Source organism: Pelophylax lessonae, assembly GCF_965119305.1.
Source record: "Pelophylax lessonae genome assembly, chromosome: 1".
Lineage (NCBI taxonomy): Eukaryota > Metazoa > Chordata > Amphibia > Anura > Ranidae > Pelophylax > Pelophylax lessonae.
In genome coordinates this window covers 566,241,050-566,264,337 of record NC_138768.1, presented here as the reverse complement: position 1 = coordinate 566,264,337, position 23,288 = coordinate 566,241,050, and the positions used below count along the sequence as shown (strand labels likewise).

General features: G+C 41.4%; 1 protein-coding gene across 1 annotated transcript in view; it reads left to right on the top strand.

The window, feature by feature from the left end:
* CDS1 (CDP-diacylglycerol synthase 1) overlaps window positions 1-23,288 on the top strand; it is a 135,526-nt gene that overhangs the window by 93,540 nt on the left and 18,698 nt on the right. Inside the window, exons 6-7 of the mRNA XM_082243857.1 lie at window positions 3,268-3,326; window positions 19,222-19,304. Of these exons, the coding sequence (XP_082099983.1) occupies window positions 3,268-3,326; window positions 19,222-19,304 (142 nt within the window). The remainder of the gene's footprint in view (window positions 1-3,267; window positions 3,327-19,221; window positions 19,305-23,288) is intronic.

The window sequence follows — 23,288 nt, the reverse complement described above, 5'->3', positions numbered from 1 at the left end:
AAGGGGCAGAGGCATATCCCGGGAAATTATAGGCCTGTCAGTTTGACATCAATAGTATGTAAACTTCTGGAGGGGATGATAAGGGACTATATCGTAGAGTTTGCTAAAGACAACAACATCATCAGCAGTAACCAGCACGGGTTTACAAATGGGCGTTCTTGTCAAACCAATCTCTTAGCATTCTACGAGGAGGTGAGCTGTGAGTTAGATAGGGGCAGACCAGTAGATGTGGTGTACTTAGATTTTGCTAAGGCGTTTGATACAGTTCCCCATAAGCGCTTCATTTATAAAATCAGGTCTGCAGGTATCGACAGCAGGGTTTGCTCTTGGATACGGAACTGGCTAAAAGGGCGTGTCCAAAGGGTGGTAATAAACAGCGCATACTCAGACTGGTCTGAGGTGGCAAGCGGGGTGCCCCAGGGCTCAGTCCTGGGACCAACCTTGTTCAATTTATTCATAAACAGCATTGAGGACGGGATCAGTAGTTCGATATCAGTTTTTGCAGATGACACAAAATTGGACAGGGCAATAACTGCACAGCATGAAGCAGATATCCTACAGAATGACCTGGACAAAATAACGAAATGGGCAACGACTTGGCAAATGAGGTTTAACGTGGAGAAGTGTAAGGTTTTGCACTTGGGGACTGGAAACATAAAAGCACAATACACGTTAGAGGGGGAACCCTTGGGGGAATCAAAAATGGAGAAAGATCTGGGAGTCCTTGGTTGATGATAGATTAGGCAACAGCATTGCAATGTCAAGCGGCAGCTGCCAAGGCTAGCAGAATATTAGCATGCATAAAGAAAGGGATGTATTCCAGAGATAAGACTATAATCCTTCCACTTTATAAAACTCTGGTCCGACCGCATCTGGAGTATTCTGTCCAGTTCTGGTCGCCAGTCCTCAGGAGGGATGTGTTGGAGCTGAAGAGAGTCCAGAGAAGGGCAACTAAACTAATTAGGGGATTGGAGGACCTTAATTATGAAGAGCGGCTGCAATCGCTCGATTTATTCTCCCTGGAGAAGAGGCGTCTGAGGGGGGACATGATAGCAATTTTTAAATATATCAATGGGGATCTCAGCTTAGAAAAAAAGCTGTTCAGTAGAAGGGATTGCATGAGGACTTGAGGGTATACAATGAGATTAGAGGAGAAGCGTTTTAACCTCAGGCAACGTGGGGGGTTCTTTACTGTTAGGGCTACAAGATTGTGGAATTCTCTACCACAAGAGGTGGTTTCTGCGGGGAGTATGGTGGCTTTCAAAAGACTATTGGACGTGCATCTCAAGGATCAGAACATTCAGGGCTATGTGAGATGATTACAGCCACACACACCTACACAGGTTGAACTGGATGGACTATTGTCTTTATTTAACCTCACCTACTATGTAACTATGTAATATGACACTAACTGACATGTTGTGAGAACTGCCACTGACATCACCAGTGACACTAATACAGTGACCAGTGCTAATATTATGCACTGTCACTAATATTAGTCACTGTGTACTAATGACACTGGCTGGGAAGTGGTTTCCATCAGGGGCGATCAAAGAGTTAACCGTGTGCCTAGCTGGTGTTGTACAGTAGTGGAGAGGTGCTTGTACTAGGGGAAGGCATAGATCCAAGTCCCTGCTTTGTAGGAACACAGGATTAATGACAAAGGTTTTTACATCTAGGGCGATCAAAGGGTTAAATATGTGCCTAACAAATGTTGATGTGTGTACTGTGTGCTGCTTTTACCGGGGATCTAGTTGCTAAGCAGGGAATGAAAAAAACAAGTAAATCCCCTGTCACTGAAAACAGCCCTGTGCTTTTTACACTCGCATAGCTATATTCTGTGAAGCTCAGAGCTGGATGCTGGGTGCTTTCGGTCAATCAGTGGCCGGGACCCAGTGATCGGCATGTGCTATGATAAATGAAAGCCAGGCGGGTGCACATGCGCCCCCTACCTGAAAATTCACAATCACGTATTTATACGTGATTCTGCGCATTTGGCACACACTGTCACAGTATATGTATAGTGCACGGTTGACATATGGCTAAAAGCCCTCCCCCCATGCACACACACATTATTATTGGCCCATTACTGTATTGGACTGCCTTACTGGCAAGAGGAGGGGTGGGCAAGCTCTTAAGGTTCTTGATTTTACATAAGACTTAACTGTTCCAAACGGGAAGGTATAAGATATACAAGGGAAAGGTTTTGGTTATTGAAATTAAATAACACAGAAGCATACTAATAAACAAATTGTTTCAGCTCTGTATACAGCAGGGGTGTGAAACTCCATGTCATTGCAGGCTGCATCAGCATTATGGTTGCCCTCAAAGGGCCGGTTGTATCTGTAAGACTAGATGTCCAGAGCACCCCACCCCTCTTACATCAGATGTCAAGAGATCCCCACCCTTTACATCGCTGTGTACATTGTGCTGATACAGTAAGAAGCTGGGGGCAGAGATGGGAAGCAGAAAGTGCAGGGTCTGGAGGAGGACCAGAAGATTGCTGGAGTCAACTGCCACAGTCTTCTGAATGCTGAGACCAGGGGAAGTGGCCTTAAGGAGGTACTGCGGCTGCACAGGGAGACACAGAATCTATAGGAGGAGTACTGTCCTCCTCTCTGCTGCCAACTGCTGAGATGGAGGGGTGGCAGAAATGAGCCTCTCTGAGACTGCATGGAGAAGCGCAGGATCTGGTGGAGGAGTTCTGTCCTCCTATCTGCTGCCAACTACTGGTGGGGGCGGGGGGCAGGAGACTAGGGGGGTAGGGGTGGGGGCGGAGACTAGGGGGGTGCAACAGCCACATATAATAGCCTGATGGTTCTGATTTGTGTTTGACATGTTATTTAGGCAGTCACTTTTACTCTGTCAGTCTGTGAAAGTAAGGTGAAATGTAACCTTTTACAGTTATCATGTAGGAGATGTAAAGAGGATAATTCCATATGGCTGCCTGATCATTCAGGTATTCTGATCAGTGGTAGCTGCCCTCAACCCTAGCAGTTTTATTACCTAGAGGAGTCTGAAATTAGGCTGGAATCTCCATTAACATGCACTGTGTGCAAGCTCCTATATTATTCATAACCTTTTGATATGCCTATGTACATGTTTTCTTGTCATTTATTATCTGAAGATTTGTGCCAGTGGCATTCTAAGTTGCAAGCACTGTTTAATCCCTTTGTCTATTTAATTTAAGTGTCCCACCTCCTATGTGTTAACTTTCAATGAGCACACTAAAGCCTTTTTGCATGTTTTTGTTTTTCTGTCATACAGGTTTCTGCATGTTTGTGTTGAGTTTAGTGAAGAAGCAGTACCGTCTTCAGTTTTACATGGTGTGTATTAATCATCCTCTCAATATATTTTCATATACATACATTACAAGATCAGTAGTGACTACCTGATACTGTAAACCTATCACAAACCTGGACAATCCCAGCTGAGCATAAACTGTAGAAGCAGAGGTTAGCTTTGGGCTTCTTTCACATGGATGGTGGACTTTACTGCCCCTTTTTAAAGTTTTCCCCATTGGCGATGCCTACTAAATTCTTGTTTTTTTGTTTTTTTAATCCTCGTGGGGATTTTTCCCCTGAAACACTGTGCCGCAATGACCTTCATGGTTATGTTTGGCAAGTGGAATGCCTACCAAATACATAATTGAGTAATAAAATTGTCACACCCCAAAACAAAGAATCGCTGGCAATGTGAACAGATCTTCGCAGCCACCATGTTAGGTAGGCAGTTAAGGGGGGTAAAAAACCGGGATCATCCACCCATTCCCTTAATTTAGGCCTTTAGTGAAACCGGTTTGTCAAAAATAGGCAGCATATCCAGAAAAGGTGGCAGAAATTATATACAAGCCTCGACTCCATTCACAAGGTTTTACACAAGGATAACAATCTTTCTTTTTGATTGGATGGCTGTCGTTTTCAGATCTCATTGGTTGAAAATTACAGTACTGTTTTTGGAAGGAAGGATCCTTATCCTAGTGTTTTAAGCCTAGTAAATGAAATCTTATGCCAGCAAAAGTTGAGATCGTCCTTACTCCAACTAGTCCCATTGATTACCCTAGTCCAGTGATGGCGAACCTTGGCACCCCAGATGTTTTGGAACTACATTTCCCATGATGCTCATGCACTCTGCAGTGTAGTTGAGCATCATGGGAAATGTAGTTCCAAAACATCTGGGGTGCCAAGGTTTGCCATCACTGCCCTAGTCAATGGCTTTCTCACAGACCAATAGGGAGGTTTAAAAGGTGGATAGGACAGTGCCAAGCTCAAACTTGAATTGTCCAAACTCTTGATAGATTTACTTTAACCTGTACCAATGCCTACAACTAAAACACTGTAACCCTAACATGTATGCATACTGTTATATGTCCATGGGTGAAGTACATTTCCTGGAAATTGCTTACAGGCTAATGTTAGGAACACTAATATGTCTATATTGTACTACATAAAGGGCCTAATATATATTATTGTGCCAGAAAGTAAAGACCCTGTGCTGATAATAGCCACCAGTATGAATATACCAGTACGTTTTCTATGAAAAGGTTATAAAACGAAACAAAGAAATCTGATACAATGGCATTTTCTCTTTCAAATGCAATGTATATTTGATATTAGAAACAAACCAAACAAGGAGCCATTGGGAGGCACATTGCACACTTGTTAACCCTAATCTACAGCAGTGCCACCTCCCAAAAGATTATATATACAGTATCTCACAAAAGTGAGTACACCCCTCACATTTCTGTAAATATTTTATTATATAATTTCCTGTCACAACACTGAAGAAATGAAACTTTGCTACAATGTAAAGTAGTGAGTGTACAGCTTGTATAACAATGTAAATTTGCTGTCCCCTCAAAACAACTCAACACACAGCCATTAATGTCTAAACCGCTGACAACAAAAGTGAGTACACCCCTAAGTGAAAATGTCCAAATTTGACCCAAAGTGTCAATATTTTGTGTGGCCACAATTATTTTCCAGCACTGCCTTAACCCTCTTGGGCATGGAGTTCTACCAGAGCTTCACAGGTTGCCACTGGAGTCCTCTTCCACTCCAATATCACAGAGCTGGTGGATGTTAGAGAACTTGCGCTCCTCCACCTTCCATTTGAGGATGCCCAACAGATGTTCCAATAGGGTTTAGGTCTGGAGACATGCTTGGCTAGTCCATCACCTTTACATAGAAACATAGAATGTGTTCGCAGATAAGAACCATTTGGCCCATCTAGTCTGCCCAATATATCTGAATCCTATGAATAGTCCCTGGCCCTATCTTATATGAAGGATAGCCTTATGCCTATCCCATGCATGCTTAAACTCCTTCACTGTATTTGCAGCTACCACTTCTGCAGGAAGGTTATTCCATGCATCCACTACTCTCTCAGTAAAGTAATACTTCCTCATATTACTTTTAAACCTTTGCCCCTCTAATTTAAAACTGTGTCCTCTTGTGGTAGTTTTTCTTCTTTTAAATATGCTCTCCTCCTTTACCGAGTTGATTCCCTTTATGTATTTAAAAGTTTCTATCATATCCCCTCTGTCTCTTCTTTCTTCCAAGCTATACATGTTAAGGTCCTTTAACCTTTCCTGGTAAGTTTTTTCCTGCAATCCATGTACTAGTTTAGTAGCTCTTCTCTGAACTCTCTCTAGAGTATCTATATCCTTCTGGAGATCTGGCCTCCAGTACTGCGCACAATACTCCAAGTGAGGTCTCACCAGTGTTCTGTACAGCGGCATAAGCACTTCTCTCTTTCTACTGCTTATACCTCTCCCTATACATCCAAGCATTCTGCTGGCATTTCGTGCTGCTCTATTACATTGTCTTCCCACCTTTAAGTCTTCTGAAATAATTACTCCTAAATCCCTTTCCTCAGATACTGAGGTCAGGACTGTGTCAAATATTCTATATACTGCCCTTGGGTTTTTACGCCCCAGGTGCATTATCTTGCACTTATCCACATTAAATTTCAGTTGCCAGAGTTCTGACCATTCTTCTAGTTTTCCTAAATCCTTTTCCATTTGGCGTTTCCTTCCAGGAACATCAACCCTGTTACATATCTTTGTGTCATCAGCAAAAAGACAAACCTTACCATCGAGGCCTTTTGCAATATCACTTATGAAGATATTAAACAAAATTGGTCCCAGTACAGATCCCTGAGGTACCCCACTGGTAACATGACCTTGTTCTGAATGTTCTCCATTGACTACAACCCTCTGTTGTCTGTCACTCAGCCACTGCCTAATCCACTCAACAATATGGGAGTCCATGCTCAATGACTGCAGTTTATTGATAAGTCTTCTATGTGGGACAGTGTCAAAAGCCTTACTAAAATCTAGATATGCAATGTCTACTGCACCTCCACTGTCTATTATTTTAGTCACCCAGTCAAAAAAATCTATAAGATTTGTTTGACATGATCTCCCTGAAGTAAACCCATGTTGTTTTTCATCTTGCAATCCATGGGATTTAAGATGTTCCACAATCCTATCCTTTAATAGGGTTTCCATTAATTTGCCTACTATTGATGTCAGACTCACTGGTCTATAGTTGCTCGATTCCTCCCTACTACCTTTCTTGTGAATGGGCACGACATTTGCCAATTTCCAATCTTCCGGGATGACTCCTGTTACTAATGATTGGTTAAATAAATCTGTTAATGGTTTTGCCAGCTCACCACTAAGCTCTTTTAATAATTTTGGGTGTATCTCATCAGGACCCTGTGACTTATTTGTCTTCACTTTAGACAGCAATCTTAGAACGTCTTCCTCTGTAAAGACACATGCATCAAACGATTCATTAGTCATCCTTTCAAGTGGAGGTCCTTCTCCTTCTTTTTCGTCTGTAAAAACTGAACAGAAGTATTCATTAAGGCAGTCGCCTAGCCCTTTATTCTCTTCTACATACCTTCTGTCCTTTGTTTTTAATTTAGTTATTCCTTGTTTTAATTTCCTTTTTTTATTTATATATCTGAAGAATGTCTTATCCCCCATTTTCATAGACTGAGCTAGTTTTTCTTCTGCCTGCGCTTTAGAAGTTCTTATAACTTGCTTGGCCTCTTTCTGCCTAATCTTGTAGATTTCCTTATCTTCATTGCTCTGGGTTTTTTTATAATTACAAAATGCTAGCTTTTTATTTTTAATGATTTGGGCCACTTCTGCTGAGTACCACAGTGGTCTCTTCCTTTTTTTGCTTTTACTGACAAGTCTAATGCAATTTTCTGTTGCCTTCAATAATGCACCTTTTAAGTAGTCCCATTTCTCCTGGACTCCATGTAATCCGTTCCAGTCTGATAAGGACTCATTTATGACTAATTTCATTTTTGAAAAGTCTGTTTTTCTAAAATCTAAAACTTTTGTTTTTGTGTGGTGGGACTCTTTCACAGTTCTTATATTAAACCACACTGACTGGTGATCACTAGATCCCAAGGTTTCGCCTACAATGACATCATATACCGAATCCCCATTTGTGAATACCAAATCCAAAATGGCCTCCCTCCGGGTTGGCTCCTCAACCACTTGTTGCAGAGACAACCCCAGTAGGGAATTTAGAATATCTGTACTCCTGGTAGAACTTGCTATTTTGGTTTTCCAGTTTATATCTGGAAGATTGAAATCTCCCATAATGATAACTTCTCCTTTCATTGTCATTTTAGCTATTTCTTCAACTAGTAGATCATCTAGTTCTTTAACTTGACCAGGTGGTCTATATATCACACCTACACGAGTTACTGCATGATTAGCAAACTGCAACGTAACCCAAACTGACTCTATGTTGGCCTCACCAACTTGTATTAGGTTAGATTTAATGCTATCTTTCACATACAGGGAAACTCCTCCTCCTTTCTTGCCTTCTCTGTCTCTTCTGTATAAAGAGTACCCTGGTATGGTTATGTCCCAGTCATTTCTTTCATTAAACCATGTCTCCGTAACAGCCACTAAATCTACATTCTCAGATGCCATTATTGACCCAAGGTCATTGATTTTTTTACCTAAACTGCGAGCATTTGTAGACAGGACTCTGAGCTTATCATTTCTTAACCTCTGTGCTTCTGACCTGTTCTGGCATTGTTTCGGGGGGCAATTGGACTCTTGTATTTCCACTCTTTTGCCCCCCATTCCTAGTTTTTTACCCTCAGCTTTTTTAGCAAGGCAGTGGTCGTCTTGGAGGTGTGTTTTGGGTCATTATCATGTTGGAATACTTCCCTGCAGCCCAGTCTCTGAAGGGAGGGCATCATACTCTGTTTCAGTATGTCACAGTACATGTTGGCATTCATGGTCCCTCAATGAACTGTAGTTCCCCAGTGCCGGAAGCACTCATGCAGCCTCAGACCATGACACTTCCACCACCATGCTTGACGGTAGGCAAGACACACTTGTCTTTGCCGCTACACATGCTTGACACCATCTGAACCAAATAAGTTTATCTTGGTCTTCAGATCACAGGACATGGTTCCAGTAATCCATGTCCTTAGTCTGCTTGCCTTCAGCAAACTGTTCGCAGGCTTTCTTGTGTATCATCTTTAGAAGAGGCTTCCTTCTGGGACAACAGCCATGCAGACCAATTTAATGCAGTGTGCGGCATATGGTCTGAGCACTGACAGGCTGACCCACCACCCCTTTAACCTCTGCAGCAATGCTGACAGCACTCATAAGTGAATTTCCCAAAGATAACCCCTGGATATGAAGCTGAGCAGATGCACTCAGCTTCTTTGGTCGACCATGGCGAGGCCGGTTCTGAGTGGAACCTGTCCTGTTAAACCGCTGTATGGTCTTGGCCACCATGCTGCATTTCAATTTTAGGGTCTTGGCAATCTTATTATAGCCAGGGCCATCTTTATGTAGAGCAACAATTATTTTTTTCCAGATCCTCAGAGAGTTCTTTGCCATGAGGTGCTATGTTGAACTTCCAGCAACCAGTATGAGAGAGTGAGAGCGATAACACCAAATTTAACACACCTGCTGCCTATTCACACCTGAGACCTTTTAACACAAACGAGTCACATGACATCACGGAGGGAAAATGGCTAATTGGGCCCAATTTGGACATTTTCACTTAGGGTGTACTCACTTTTGTTGCCAGCGGTTTAGATATTAATGGCTGTGTGTTGAGTTATTTTGAGGGGACAGCAAATTTACACTGTTATACAAGCTGTACACTCACTACTTTACATTGTAACAAAGTGTCATTTCTTCAGTGTTGTCACATGTAAAGATATAATCAAATATTTACAAAAATATGAGGGGTGTATTCACTTTTGGGAGATGTGTGTGTGTGTATGTATGTATGTGTGTGTGTATATATATATATAAGTGTGAGGGATGCTTGAACTGCAGTTAATGGACTTTATGGGCACAACCACATCAAATAAGATAAAATACAAATGAGATTACATACAATGGGATTCGGTGGGGGACCCCTTACAGAGAGTACATTTTTTTTTTTTTTTTTCTAATTGAGCCATGCCTTTTGGCCTGTCAGTAACTGTGCCTTTGGAGGCCCCCTTTATTGGCTCTACAAAGTTGTTTGAGGATAAGCCAGTCACTTCTTTTCCTTCCTCCTCCATTTCTGTATAATTATTTGTGGCTTTCAGGGGACAAGCTGTGATGTGTGTCAGGTTGTCAAGTGCTTTGGAATTATTGAAGTTAAAGGATTTATTATGAGGGCCACTTCTTCTACCTTTAGATCAATTATACACTTATCGGATATTTTACTTTATTTGCACCCTGGCCCTTTGTTAATGTGTGGCACGTTGTACCTGAGTTATTGCCTCCGACCGATGTTACTGTAGCATGTCTATTTTTTTTTTAGCACCCCTTGCTCCTGAAAAGCGGAATACGTGAAACATGTTAGGCTTTATGTGAAGAGGTGGTGGAGCTCTTTACTAGTTTGGATTCCTAGTCTGTAACTCAGTTGTGCATATTATACACTACAGTGTATTATAGTCCTCTGTAGTCCTCCACTAAGACCACCACCCTTAGTGACCTATGGTGTAGATTGTTACTCTTTTTTTAACTTGAATGGTTTTAAGTTTTTACTGTGCATCAGTAAAGTTTTGTATTTTATCTTATTTGTTGTAGTTGTGCCCATAAAGTCTATGACAGCGATCCTCAAACTACGGCCCCCCAGCTGTTGTCGAACTACACATCCCATGAGGCATTGTGAAACTCTGACATTCACAGACATGTCTAGGCATGATGGGAATTGTAGTTCCCGAACAACTGGAGGGCCATAGTTTGAAGACCACTGGTCTATGAACTACAGTTCCAATATTCCTCGGATATACAGTGCCTTGCGAAAGTATTCGGCCCCCTTGAACTTTGCGACCTTTTGCCACATTTCAGGCTTCAAACATAAAGATATAAAACTGTAATTTTTTGTGAAGAATCAACAACAAGTGGGACACAATCATGAAGTGGAACGAAATTTATTGGATATTTTAAACTTTGTTAACAAATAAAAAACTGAAAAATTGGGCGTGCAAAATTATTCAGCCCCTTTACTTTCAGTGCAGCAAACTCTCTCCAGAAGTTCAGTGAGGATCTCTGAATGATCCAATGTTGACCTAAATGACTAATGATGATAAATAGAATCCACCTGTGTGTAATCAAGTCTCCGTATAAATGCACCTGCACTGTGATAGTCTCAGAGGTCCGTTTAAAGCGCAGAGAGCATCATGAAGAACAAGGAACACACCAGGCAGGTCCGAGATACTGTTGTGGAGAAGTTTAAAGCCGGATTTGGATACAAAAAGATTTCCCAAGCTTTAAACATCCCAAGGAGCACTGTGCAAGCGATAATATTGAAATGGAAGGAGTATCAGACCACTGCAAATCTACGAAGACCTGGCCGTCCCTCTAAACTTTCAGCTCATACAAGGAGAAGACTGATCAGAGATGCAGCCAAGAGGCCCATGATCACTCTGGATGAACTGCAGAGATCTACAGCTGAGGTAGGAGACTCTGTCCATAGGACAACAGTCAGTCGTATACTGCACAAATCTGGTCTTTATGGAAGAGTGGCAAGAAGAAAGCCATTTCTTAAAGATATCCATAAAAAGTGTCGTTTAAATTTTGCCACAAGCCACCTGGGGAGACACACCAAACATGTGGAAGAAGGTGCTCTGGTCAGATGAAACCAAAATCAAACTTTTTGGCAACAATGCAAAACGTTATGTTCGGCGTAAAAGCAACACAGCTCATCACCCTGAACACACCATCCCCACTGTCAAACATGGTGGTGGCAGCATCATGGTTTGGACCTGCTTTTCTTCAGCAGGGACAGGGAAGATGGTTAAAATTGATGGGAAGATGGATGGAGCCAAATACAGGACCATTCTGGAAGAAAACCTGATGGAGTCTGCAAAAGACCTAAGACTGGGACGGAGATTTGTCTTCCAACAAGACAATGATCCAAAACATAAAGCAAAATCTACAATGGAATGGTTCACAAATAAACATACCCAGGTGTTAGAATGGCCAAGTCAAAGTCCAGACCTGAATCCAATTGAGAATCTGTGGAAAGAACTAAAAACTGCTGTTCACAAACGCTCTCCATCCAACCTCACTGAGCTCAAGCTGTTTTGCAAGGAGGAATGGGCAAAAATTTCAGTCTCTCGATGTGCAAAACTGATAGAGACATACCCCAAGCGACTTACAGCTGTAATTGCAGCAAAAGGTGGCGCTACAAAGTATTAACTTAAGGGGGCTGAATAATTTTGCACACCCAATTTTTCAGTTTTTTTATTTGTTAAAAAAGTTTAAAATATCCAATAAATTTCGTTCCACTTCATGATTGTGTCCCACTTGTTGATTCTTCACAAAAAATTACAGTTTTATATCTTTATGTTTGAAGCCTGAAATGTGGCAAAAGGTTGAAAAGTTCAAGGGGGCCGAATACTTTCGCAACGCACTGTGTATATATATATATATATATATATATATATATATATATATATATATATATATATATATATAAAAACGTATATTTGATATTTTCAGCCATTTGTAGCTGTATTGATAACAACATTGTTAATAATCATGGTAACAAACCTTAAAGTGGACCTTTCAGTAACTTTACAAACCCATACAAATATATTCCTGACATATCATAACATGAACAAATGTCTACACAGTAAAAGTTCCATCCTGTACCCTTAAAAAGTCTTCCTTTAGGTCCCTTTCACACTTGTACGACCTGAAATTTGCGCTACTTTAAGCAATGCCTGTGTAATCTTGAGGTCTATGGACCTCAAGTCAAACCAAAGTAGTGCAGGGGGACTAGTTTGAAGCCGCTGTGAATTGAAGTCGCACAAATATGAATGGTACTCATTGGAAATCATGGGTTACGATTTGTCATACGACTTGGCAGTCCCACGTCACAGGACAAGTCGCTCAAGTGTGAAAGGGGCCTTCGCTCGAGTCCAGTGATTGTTGCCTAGCCTGAGACAATGTAAGCAGTCTGCTGAAGGCGAGAAGATTATTTTCTGTCTCTCCTCCATTGATCAGACTTCAACATTTTGTTTTTTGGAAAATCACAAGGAGAGAGGCTGCAGCAGGGGCTGAACTTGAAAGCAGCCAAGAACTACACAAACACCAGAATTTACATAATTGTGTCCTCTCTGAGCCAGCATCCCAGCATAGGAAGTAGATGCTGACCATGAATAGTGTCCTCACTTTGCAGAGAAAATGAGGTTAATGTGATCTCTTTGAGAGAAAATAAATACCTAATAAATAAAATAGGCTTTCACGTACTCATTACATAGCATGAATACACTGAATAATGAAAATGTATCCGATGCTAGGGCCACTTCAGCATCCACCAGGTATATTCCTATGTCAGACTCAATAGTCATGTTCTGTGAATGCTATTTATTTATCTCTAACTAGCCCCTATCACATGATACAGATGCATAGTGAAACTCCCTTCTTCTCTATTCTTGTGACCGTACCACAATCAAGCCCCTCTTTCCACATTCATGCATTCTTTAGCAATCTATTCAGTAGTCTCATGGCATCCCCACTATGTATCAACATGTCCTGTACTTTTCCTAATATAATATTATTCAATATGCACCATTTCATGTTAAAGATCTTTGTTTTAATGCTTTATCCTTAGGTCATATACAGTAAAGTTTTTTTCTTTTTATGTGTTGTGTTCAAAAAGTAACTGAAATGTATTAGAATGTTTGATTTAGTGTCAGATTAGATAAGCATAATGTCTGCTGACAGCGTTCAGCCTATCAAAGTTAAGTGCAATGCTGTACAGACATGTCAAAAGCTCCATAAATTATGATAAAAAAAATCTCCTTTCTAGCACACAATATAAGGACTCCTGCACATAGGCGTATAGTATGCTGCACACAGTAGTATTGCATGCTGTAGGCCCCATCACATAGCTCTGTTTTGGTCCGTGGTCTTTAGCTGCATGAGTCAAAACAAGAAAATTCTGATTGCACTGCTCAATTTGGAACGTATTTTTAAGCTGTACAAATGTAAGCATTTCTGCAAATGCATACAGGATAATAGTTTATTAACCTAAATTAGTGCAGCACTACTGATCAACATGAGCAAAAATTCACTCAAAATTAAAATGTATCAATAACAATCATAATAACAATAGTGCATCAATTATCATGATCACAATTGATCACACCGATCCGTAATCAAATAGTATAATTAACTATATAGACCTAAATAGTGCAACAAAGATAAAAGTTCTAAAAGATCATAAAAGTGAATAAAAAAAAGCTGTGTAATCGGTGTAATACAGTGGGTACGGAAAGTATTCAGACCCCCTTAAATTTTTCACTCTTTGTTATATTGCAGCCAATTGCTAAAATCATTTAAGTTCATTCTTCTTCCTCATGAATGTACACATAGCACCCCATACTGACAGAAAAACACAGAATTGTTGACATTGTTGCAGATTTATTAAAAAAGAAAAATTGAAATATCACATGGTCCGAAGTATTCAGACCCTTTGCTCAGTATTTAGTAGAAGCCCCCTTTTGATCTAATACAGCCAGGAGTCTTTTTGGGAAAGATGCAACAAGTCTTTCACACCTGGATTTGGGGATCCTCTGCCATTCCTCCTTGCAGATCCTCTCCAGTTCTGTCAGGTTGGATGGTAAACGTTGGTGGACAGCCATTTTTAGGTCTCTCCAGAGATGCTCAATTGGGTTTAAGTCAGGGCTCTGGCTGGGCCATTCAAGAACAGTCACGGAGTTGTTGTGAAGCCACTCCTTCGTTATTTTAGCTGTGTGCTTAGGGTCATTGTCTTGTTGGAAGGTAAACCTTCGGCCCAGTCAGAGGTCCAGAGCACTCTGGAGAAGGTTTTTGTCCAGGATATCCCTGTACGTGGCCGCATTCATCTTTCCCTTGATTGCAACCAGTCGCCCTGTCCCTGCAGCTGAAAAACACCCCCACAGCATGATGCTGCCACCACCATGCTTCACTGTTGGGACTGTATTGGACAGGTGATGAGCAGTGCCTGGTTTTCTCCACACATACCGCTTAGAATTAAGGCCGAAAAGTTCTATTTTGGTCTCATCAGACCAGAGAATCTAATTTCTCACCATCTTGGAGTCCTTCAGGTGTTTTTTTAGCAAACTCCATGCGGGCTTTCATGTGTCTTACACTGAGGAGAGGCTTCCGTCGGGCCACTCTGCCATAAAGCCCCGACTGGTGGAGGGCTGCAGTGATGGTTGACTTTCTACAACTTTCACCCATCTCCTGACTGCATCTCTGGAGCTCAGCCACAGTGATCTTTGGGTTCTTCTTTACCTCTCTCACCAAGGCTCTTCTCCCCCGATAGCTCAGTTTGGCCGGACGGCCAGCTCTAGGAAGGGTTCTGGTCGTCCCAAAAGTCTTCCATTTGAGGATTATGGAGGCCACTGTGCTCTTAGGAACCTTAAGTGCAGCAGAAATCTTTTTGTAACCTTGGCCAGATCTGTGCCTTGCCACAATTCTGTCTCTGAGCTCTTCAGGCAGTTCCTTTGACCTCATGATTCTCATTTGCTCTGACACGCATTGTGATCTGGAAGGTCTTATATAGACAGGTGTGTGGCTTTCCTAATCAAGTCCAATCAGTATAATCAAACACAGCTGGACTCAAATGAAGGTGTAGAACCATCTCAAGGATGATCAGAAGAAATGGAAAGCACCTGAGTTAAATATATGAGTGTCACAGCAAAGGGTCTGAATACTTAGGACCATGTGATATTTCAGTTTTTCTTTTTTAATAAATCTGCAACAATGTCAACAATTCTGTGTTTTTCTGTCAGTATGGGGTGCTATGTGTACATTCATGAGGAAGAAGAATGAACTTAAATGATTTTAGCAAATGGCTGCAATATAACAAAGAGTGAAAAATTTAAGGGGGTCTGAATACTTTCCGTACCCACTGTACTTGTGATCCTCTTCATACATGCGTACACCCTGTGCACCTAAATCAAGCCGCTCACCTTGTATTAACCACCTGCCAACCCACCAACAGCACATTTACTACTAGCTGGCAGCACAGCCAGGCACTGCGACATACCTGTATGTCGCGGTGTACTTCCTAGTATAGAGGCACGCATGCGCGCGCTCCCTACTGACTTACTGTAATTGAACACAGCAGAAGTTTGTCAGCAGGGGACAGCCAATCATTTAGGCTGTATACCTGCTGATTTGGCTGTGGCCAATCATAGCACAGATCTGTGTGTTTGTAAACACAGGATCTGGCTGGACTTCTCCCTGCCATTTAGAACTGAAAGCAAGGCCAGAAACCCCCAAAAAAACAATAAGACCCCATTCACACTAGCGCGACTTGTCAGGCGACTTGGTCGCCTGACAAGTCGCGGTGGGTCGCCCGCCATTGAATAGTACAGGACCCGTTCTAATAGGAGCGACACAAGTCGCTCTGACTTAGAAAAAGGGTCCTGTACTACTTTGGGGCGACCTGGAGGCGACTTGCATTGACTTCAATGATATGAAGTCCGTGCATGTCGCTCCGAGGTCACACACACACACACACACCCTGGAGATCCCTACCCCCACCCAACTCCTAACCCGTCTTTAACTCTCCCAGTATCTCATTTTTTGTGGGTTTTACGTAAGGAGAGAAACCCATCCAGAGATGTGAGTAAAAGCAGCACACATACACTTGTTAAGCACACAGTTATCTCCTTGTTCAGAGTAATTTTCTACCAAAATAATGATGATTTTTCCATGTAGGTGAGGTGTGCCAGAATTGACGTGGGCTGGAAGTGGTTAAAATAGTATCCATCTTAAAGTGGTTGTAATCCTGAGACATGAAATATGAACAAACCATATAACTCTATAGCCTGTACTTGTCTCTATCCAGAGCACTAAGTGTCATTTCCGTCCACTGCCCCATTGCTCTGCTATCCGCATGAGTCACTTCTGACAAGTTTTCCTGACACCAAGAGAAAAATGGTGACAGGGGAGGGAGCTCCAGCTGATTGAAGTTCCTGTGTACTGTGTGAAGGGGTGTGTGTCCCTTTCCTCCAATCAGCTCTCAGAGCTCTCCTCACTGAAGTAATGCCAGCTCTCTGCCCCCTTCTTTTCAGAGTTTAGAGATCCTGTGAAAAAATTCTGCACTTTAAATGTATGTAGAGGAAAGATGGCTGTAGATAAACATGTACAACTTGTATAGGAGGATTTGTTTCATCTCTGTGTATCAGCTGAGGCCAGTGACTTCACTAGGTATATGTGAGGGTTTACTACCATATTAACTCATAGAGACATAGGTGCATGTGTCTATTGCCTCATTTCCACTGAGTGGTACAGTTCAGTACGGTTCAGAATGGTGCACTTTGACCAGGCTTGCGTTTCCACCGCCAACAGTACCTTAGCTCAACAATACCTCAACAGTGTAGCTCCACCCTGTTGGTACGGTACTAATGTGCTTGGTACCCCAACGAAAGGGTCCCAAAAAAGTGGTACAGTTCGGAATTAGGGTACCATTCACAACTTTTGACCATGGAAACGGCAAAAACTGCGTACCGTACTGAACCAAACCGAACCGTACTGCTCAGTGAAAAAGAGGCATAAATGGGTTAAAATGCAGTAAAGATCACTTATTCTGCAGGATCCTGCTGCCAGCAAGATTCTGCATAATTTTATACAACTGTGTGCACTGGGACTAACTTTTTACTTTTTTAAATGTCATTTGTAGATCTTTAGATTTTCTTTCCTATCTGACATCACTACCCAACAAGAAAGCTTCTTTTTATGTATACTCCATGTTTTTTTCACATATAAAAACAAAGGAGATTTCTGTTTCCCTTCCATGAAGTACGTTCTGTTTGTTTTCCTCTAGAGAATCCAGTAAAGGCTGATGACACTCTCTGGCTCCCTACTGGATTTTCTTTAGGAATATGTAAAGAATGCAGTCTCTAGAGAGGAATCGGGAAGCTCAGCTTAGAGCATGTCCTGGTGGTCAGCAGGGCAAGAAGTGAAGGGAACTCTCTCCAACGAGGACACAGCAATAAAAATCTGACAGTATACAGAGCCCTTCCCTATTCTATCCAAACTTTAAAAAACATTAGTTGTACTATATATAGGTACCCTGTTGAAGATTGTTAGATCTCAGCAATGTAACTAAAGATACAATAGTAAAATCCCAGTTTAACTAAATCTGATCATTTGCAGATAATGAGTATGTTGATAGCAGCTGTTAAAGTGACAAGTTTGTGAAATTATGTAATACAACTAATATGTGCTGTGCAAGTCATGCAATGCATAGAAGGAAGTAGATACTTCTTTCCTTCCCTGATACTTACACAATGTCAGCATGTACAGACATTTTTCATGAAATCCAAAATAGCCAAGAAATCAATCATGTTGAAAGAGGTAGAGAAAGAATAGCACACAAGGCACATGTTCCCAATTTATATATAAGTTTGTTGTCAACACTGTGGTCTGCCTATAAACCATACATAAAATGCTGTGTAGATGTGTACGTGACGATAGGATGGATCAATTGAATATTGTCTGCTGGTGATCAATGATACACTATATTACCAAAAGTCTTGGGACGCCTGCCTTTACATGCACATGAACTTTACATGGCATCCCAGTCTTATGGGCCATACACACTATAAGATTTTCTGAAGACTTTTTCCTTTAGACTTACCATAACCATATAATATGAGGTCAAACCTAAACACTTTCAATTTGTATGCAATCTGGCAGGCCCTTGCACTACATAGAAAAGGTAAATCTGAAGGAAATCTACCAACAAAAGTTGGATAGTGTGTATCCAGCTTAAGTCCGTAGGCTTCAATATTAAGTTGGCCCAACCTTTGCAGCTTCAACTCTTCTGGGAAGGTTGTCCACAAGGTTTAGGAGTGTGTCTATGGGAATGTTTGACCATTCTTCCAGAAGCGAATTAGTGAGGTCAGGCACTGCTGTTGGCTCGAAGTCTCCGCTCTATATCATCCCATAGGTGTTCTGTCGGGTTGAGGTCAGGCCAGTCAAGTTCCTCCACCCCAAACTTGCTCATCCATGTCTTTATGGACCTTGCTTTGTGCACTGGTGTGCAGTCATGTTGGAACAGGAAGAGGCCATCCCCAAACTGTTCCCACAAAGTTGGGAGCATTAAATTGTCCAAAATGTCTTAATATGTTGACGCCCCTAAAAGTTCCCTTCACTGGAAGAGGTCAAGCCCAACCCCTGAAAAACAACCCCACGCCATAATCCCCCCTCCACCAAATGATTTGGATCAGTGCACAAAGCAAGGTCCATCAAGACGTGGAGGAACTTGATTGGCCTGCACAATCTCAACCCAATAGAACACCGTTGGGATGAATTAGCGCAGACTACGAGCCAGGCCTTCTCGTCTAACATCAGTGCCTCACCTCACAAATGCGCTTCTGGATGAATGGTCAAACATTCCCATAGACACTCCTAAACCTTGTGTACAGCCTTCCCAGAAGAGTTGAAGCTGTTATAGTTGCAAAGGGTGGGTCAACTCCATATTGAACCCTACAGACTAAGACTGGGATGCCATTAAAGTTAATGTGCGTGTAAAGGCAGGCGTCCCAATACTTATAGTAATATAGTGTATATACCTATTTATTAAACCTAACTTACAATTTGGCCTAATGAATACAAAGGCTTTTGCTGTTCCACCATGTATAATTCACAGATCATGATTTTAGTCATATGTTTTGTTATTGCTTGTGCTCATTGTGGTATTGTTGTTCCCATAGTTTGGATGGACTCATGTCACTTTGCTGATCACTGTCACTCAGTCTCATCTTGTCATCCAAAATCTTTTTGAAGGGCTGATCTGGTAAGGGTCCACATAAATTCGCTGCATGCTGTGTTTCCATTGATTCATAATCATGTTTGTTGTGTTCTTTTTGCCTTTGCTGCTTTGACAATAAACATGATTTTCAGTTTTATTTAAAATTCCCTGTCTGCTTGGGCTTGATACTATGTTAAGAAGTCTCCACTTGTTAAACCCCATCGTAAACTGGATCCTCATTGCATTAATTTAATTTAACCCAGTGCCAGGATAAGGTCATCAAGAGCCCAGGGCAAACATGCGAAACCGCGCCCCTCTAAGATGTGTGCGCATTATGTTTCAGCAAAAACCTCCCATCAAATACATTAAACATCTGCATGCTTACTCCCTGAGCGTAAATTCACCCTCTTCCCAGTACAAATCCGCCCTCCTGAAGAAATCCCCCATCTAAGCACAAATCCTTGCCCCCCCCCAGAAAAAAACACCCCTCCTAGCACAAATCCTCAACCCCTAAAATTCCCCTCCTAGAACACATCTTCACTACCACACTTTAAATCCCCAGCACAAATTCCCCACAAATCCCTCCCACCTAGCACAAGTCCCCCTGCCCAATCCCCCCCAAAACAAATCTCCCTAAATCACTCTTAGCAACCCCCCCACACACACACACAATGTCCCCTCCTAGAATAATACCCCCTGCAGCACCCAAATTACCCCCTTCCAACACAAATCCTCTTCCCCCAATCTTTTTGTGGCACCTCCCACCTTAACTGATATCACAGTGCCCAGGTCAGACGTCCCTTCTGCCCACCCCTGGTCCTGGGCGCTGATTCAATCATTCACTGCACTGCTAAATTTTGCAAAAAGGCAGTGTCATCTGTAATTACAGCTCCTGGTCCCAGTCGCTCTCCAGGGGTGGCAGGGGAATCCTCTGTTTTTATTATTACAGCAATTTATATAGTATTAATAGAATAATGATATAATATTTTAATCTTTGAGCCTATGATGTTCATCTAGATTTGCAGAAAAACTATTTTTGTGGAAATACTGTTAAACCATTGGCACTCTGTAGCCCACCGCAATCAGTCAAAGAATAACTTTTCATGAAAGGCCAAATATCATGTGTAAATAGAACTAGCTGCTAAGTTTTTTTTTTTTTTTTTTGTTTTTTTTTTATTAAAAAAAAAAAAAAAAAAAAAAAAGCTAGCTGCTTGGAATTACCTAAAATGTAAAACTGTATAGCTTGCCTTGACTTTTTATTTTTCTTCCTTTCTTCTCCCTTCTTCTTTCTTCTTCTTCTTTCGTCATCTTTCTTCTTCTTCTTTCATCATCTTTCTTCTTCTTCTTTCATCATCTTTCTTCTTCTCCCTCCTTCTTTCTTTCTTCTTCTCCCTCCTTCTTTCTTCTTCTTCTTCTTTCTTCTCCCTTCTTTCTTTTTCTTCTCCCTTCTTCTTTTTTTTCTTCTCTCTTCTTTTTTTTTCCTTCTACCTTCTTCTTTCTTCTTCTTCCCCCTTCTTCTTTCTTCTTCTTCTTCTTCTCCCTTCATCTTTCTTCTTCTCCTCTCTTCTTCTCCCTCCTTCTTTCTGCTTCTTCTTTCTTTTTCTTCTCCTTTCTTCATCTTTCTTCTCCTCCCTCATTCTTTCTTCTTCTTTCTTTTTCTTCTCCCGTCTTTCTTCTTCTTCCCCCTTCTTCTTCCCCCTTCTTCTTCCCCCTTCTTCTTCCCTCTTCTTTCTCCTTCTTCTTCCCCCGTCTTTCTCCTTCTTCTTCCCCCGTCTTTCTCCTTCTTCTTCCCCTTCTTCTTCTTCTTCCCCTTCTTCTTCTTCTTCTTCTTCCCCTTCTTCTTCTTCTTCTTCTTCTTCCCCTTCTTCTCCTTCTTCTTCCCCCTTCTTCTTCCTCCTTCTTCTCCATTCTTCTTCCCCCTTCTTCTTCTCCCTTCTTCTTCTCCCTTCTTCTTCTCCCTTCTTCTTCTCCCTTCTTCTTCTCCCTTCTTCTTCCCCCTTCTTCTTCCCCCTTCTTCTCCCTTTTTCTTCCCCCTTCTTTCTCCTTCTTCTTCCCCCGTCTTTCTCCTTCTTCTTCTCCTTCTTCTTCCCCCGTCTTTCTCCTTCTTCTTCTCCTTCTTCTTCCCCGTCTTTCTCCTTCTTCTTTCTCCTTCTTCTTCTCCTTCTTCTTCCCCCGTCTTTCTTCTTCTCCTTCTTCTTCCCCCTTCTTCTTCCTTCTTATTTCTCCTTCTTCTTTCTTCTTCTTCTTCTTCTTTCTTTCTTCTTTCACCCTCCCTATCTTGGCACCCTGCTTGTCACTGAAACAGGAAGTAAGGCAGAACCTGTTCTGGTGACAACTCTCTCTAAAATGAGATTTTCCCTTATTTTGGGAAGATTTTCTTCTCACTTTCTGTTTTGGTTCCTTGACTGGAAATGACAAAGTCTCCCTAAAAGGACACACACAGAAAAAAATATAAAATGCTGTAAAGGGCTGAGGTAAATGTGCTATGTGTTGATGACAGGGCCACCTTTAATATAATGTATCTTTCTTTATACCTTTGAAGTATTTTGACTGTGCAGTAATGTTAATCTGGGTTATTTGATTTTGTGGATACTGCAGAATCCCAAAATAACAAACAGACATGGGATCTGCTTATTATAGTAAACACTATACCATATATTTGCAGAGGCTGCAGTTTTGTTTAGCTTGGGCATAGGGACACATGCAGACTATACATTTTCTTGTCCAGGTGTTTGCTCAGTTAAAGTGCATTTTTAATTCTTCAAACAGAAACACAGTTATAACTAAGGGGCTATAAATCCATAAAGTCCCATTGACCTTTCATTGAATAAAGATGAATTTTGTTCCATTTCATTCTTTTATTAAATGTTCCACATAGAGGAGACAACAATAGTTGGTATCGCCATCACTTCAAATATTCTAAGTCTTTTATTCATCAGTTTTCCAACTACTGTAGATTGTCAGTTTGAGTTTTTTTTAAAAACATTTCAACATTTTTTTGCTGTTTGCCTATCGATTGGGAATATTTACCACTCTGTACTGGTGACCATTGTCCTATTCCAAGGGGGACACCTGTTCCAGGGACAACGGTCCAAAGGACCCTCTTTTTTGGAGGTTTCTTCTAACTTTTCTGCTGCATCTCTGGAACAGGAAGTGAAGGGAAATTTCCCCAATGATATACCGACACAAAAAGTAAACAGGCAGGGGTTTTAACCCTTCCTTACTCTTTCCGAAATTAAAAAAAGACAAGTTTTGGCTATATACTGTAAACACAATGCGGTTAAAGTGAAAGTACTGCATATAGACTGCAATCATATCCAATAATGTATACAAAAAAAAAAAAAATGGACACTATAAGAATGTATACAACTAAATACTTACATACTGCAACCATTACTATGTCTACATGTCTGTCTTAATAAAAATCTCAAAGAAAACCAGAGCAGTTGCCTATAGTCTGGTTACTATGGGTTACTACCTCTTATAGCCACCTTCATTTCCACACTTTTGTTCCCCTGGAATTGAAACTTGCATTAGGATTGCAGTAAGACAATAAATAATTAGTTATCTATATCTGAATTATTTTACATGTGATTCACACAACCTTCACCCAAGATTCAACCATTCTTTTCTAATTGAATTTGACTGAAAATGTGTAAGTCTTGGTGAAGGTTGTGTGAAAACATTTATAAATAGAACCCCTACCTTGAAGGACAACTATTACTTTAAGGCTCGGTTTCCACTAGTGCGACTTGCGGTGCGACTTGACACATGTCAAGTCGCAAAGCAAGTCAAAACCCATTGTTTTCAATGGGGCCCGTTTCCACTGCCGCGGCTTCAGTTGTGGCGACTTCAAAAGTAGATCGTGCACTACTTTTGAGCCGTCTTCAGTGCGACTTCCCTCTATATATGAGGGAAAAGTCTCACTGAAGCCGCAGTTTACTTTCGCTACGAAGTCGTGCTAGAAGTAGCACGACTTCGTAGCCGCACTAGTGGAAACCGAGCCTTAACTATACTTTCCCCCATGCA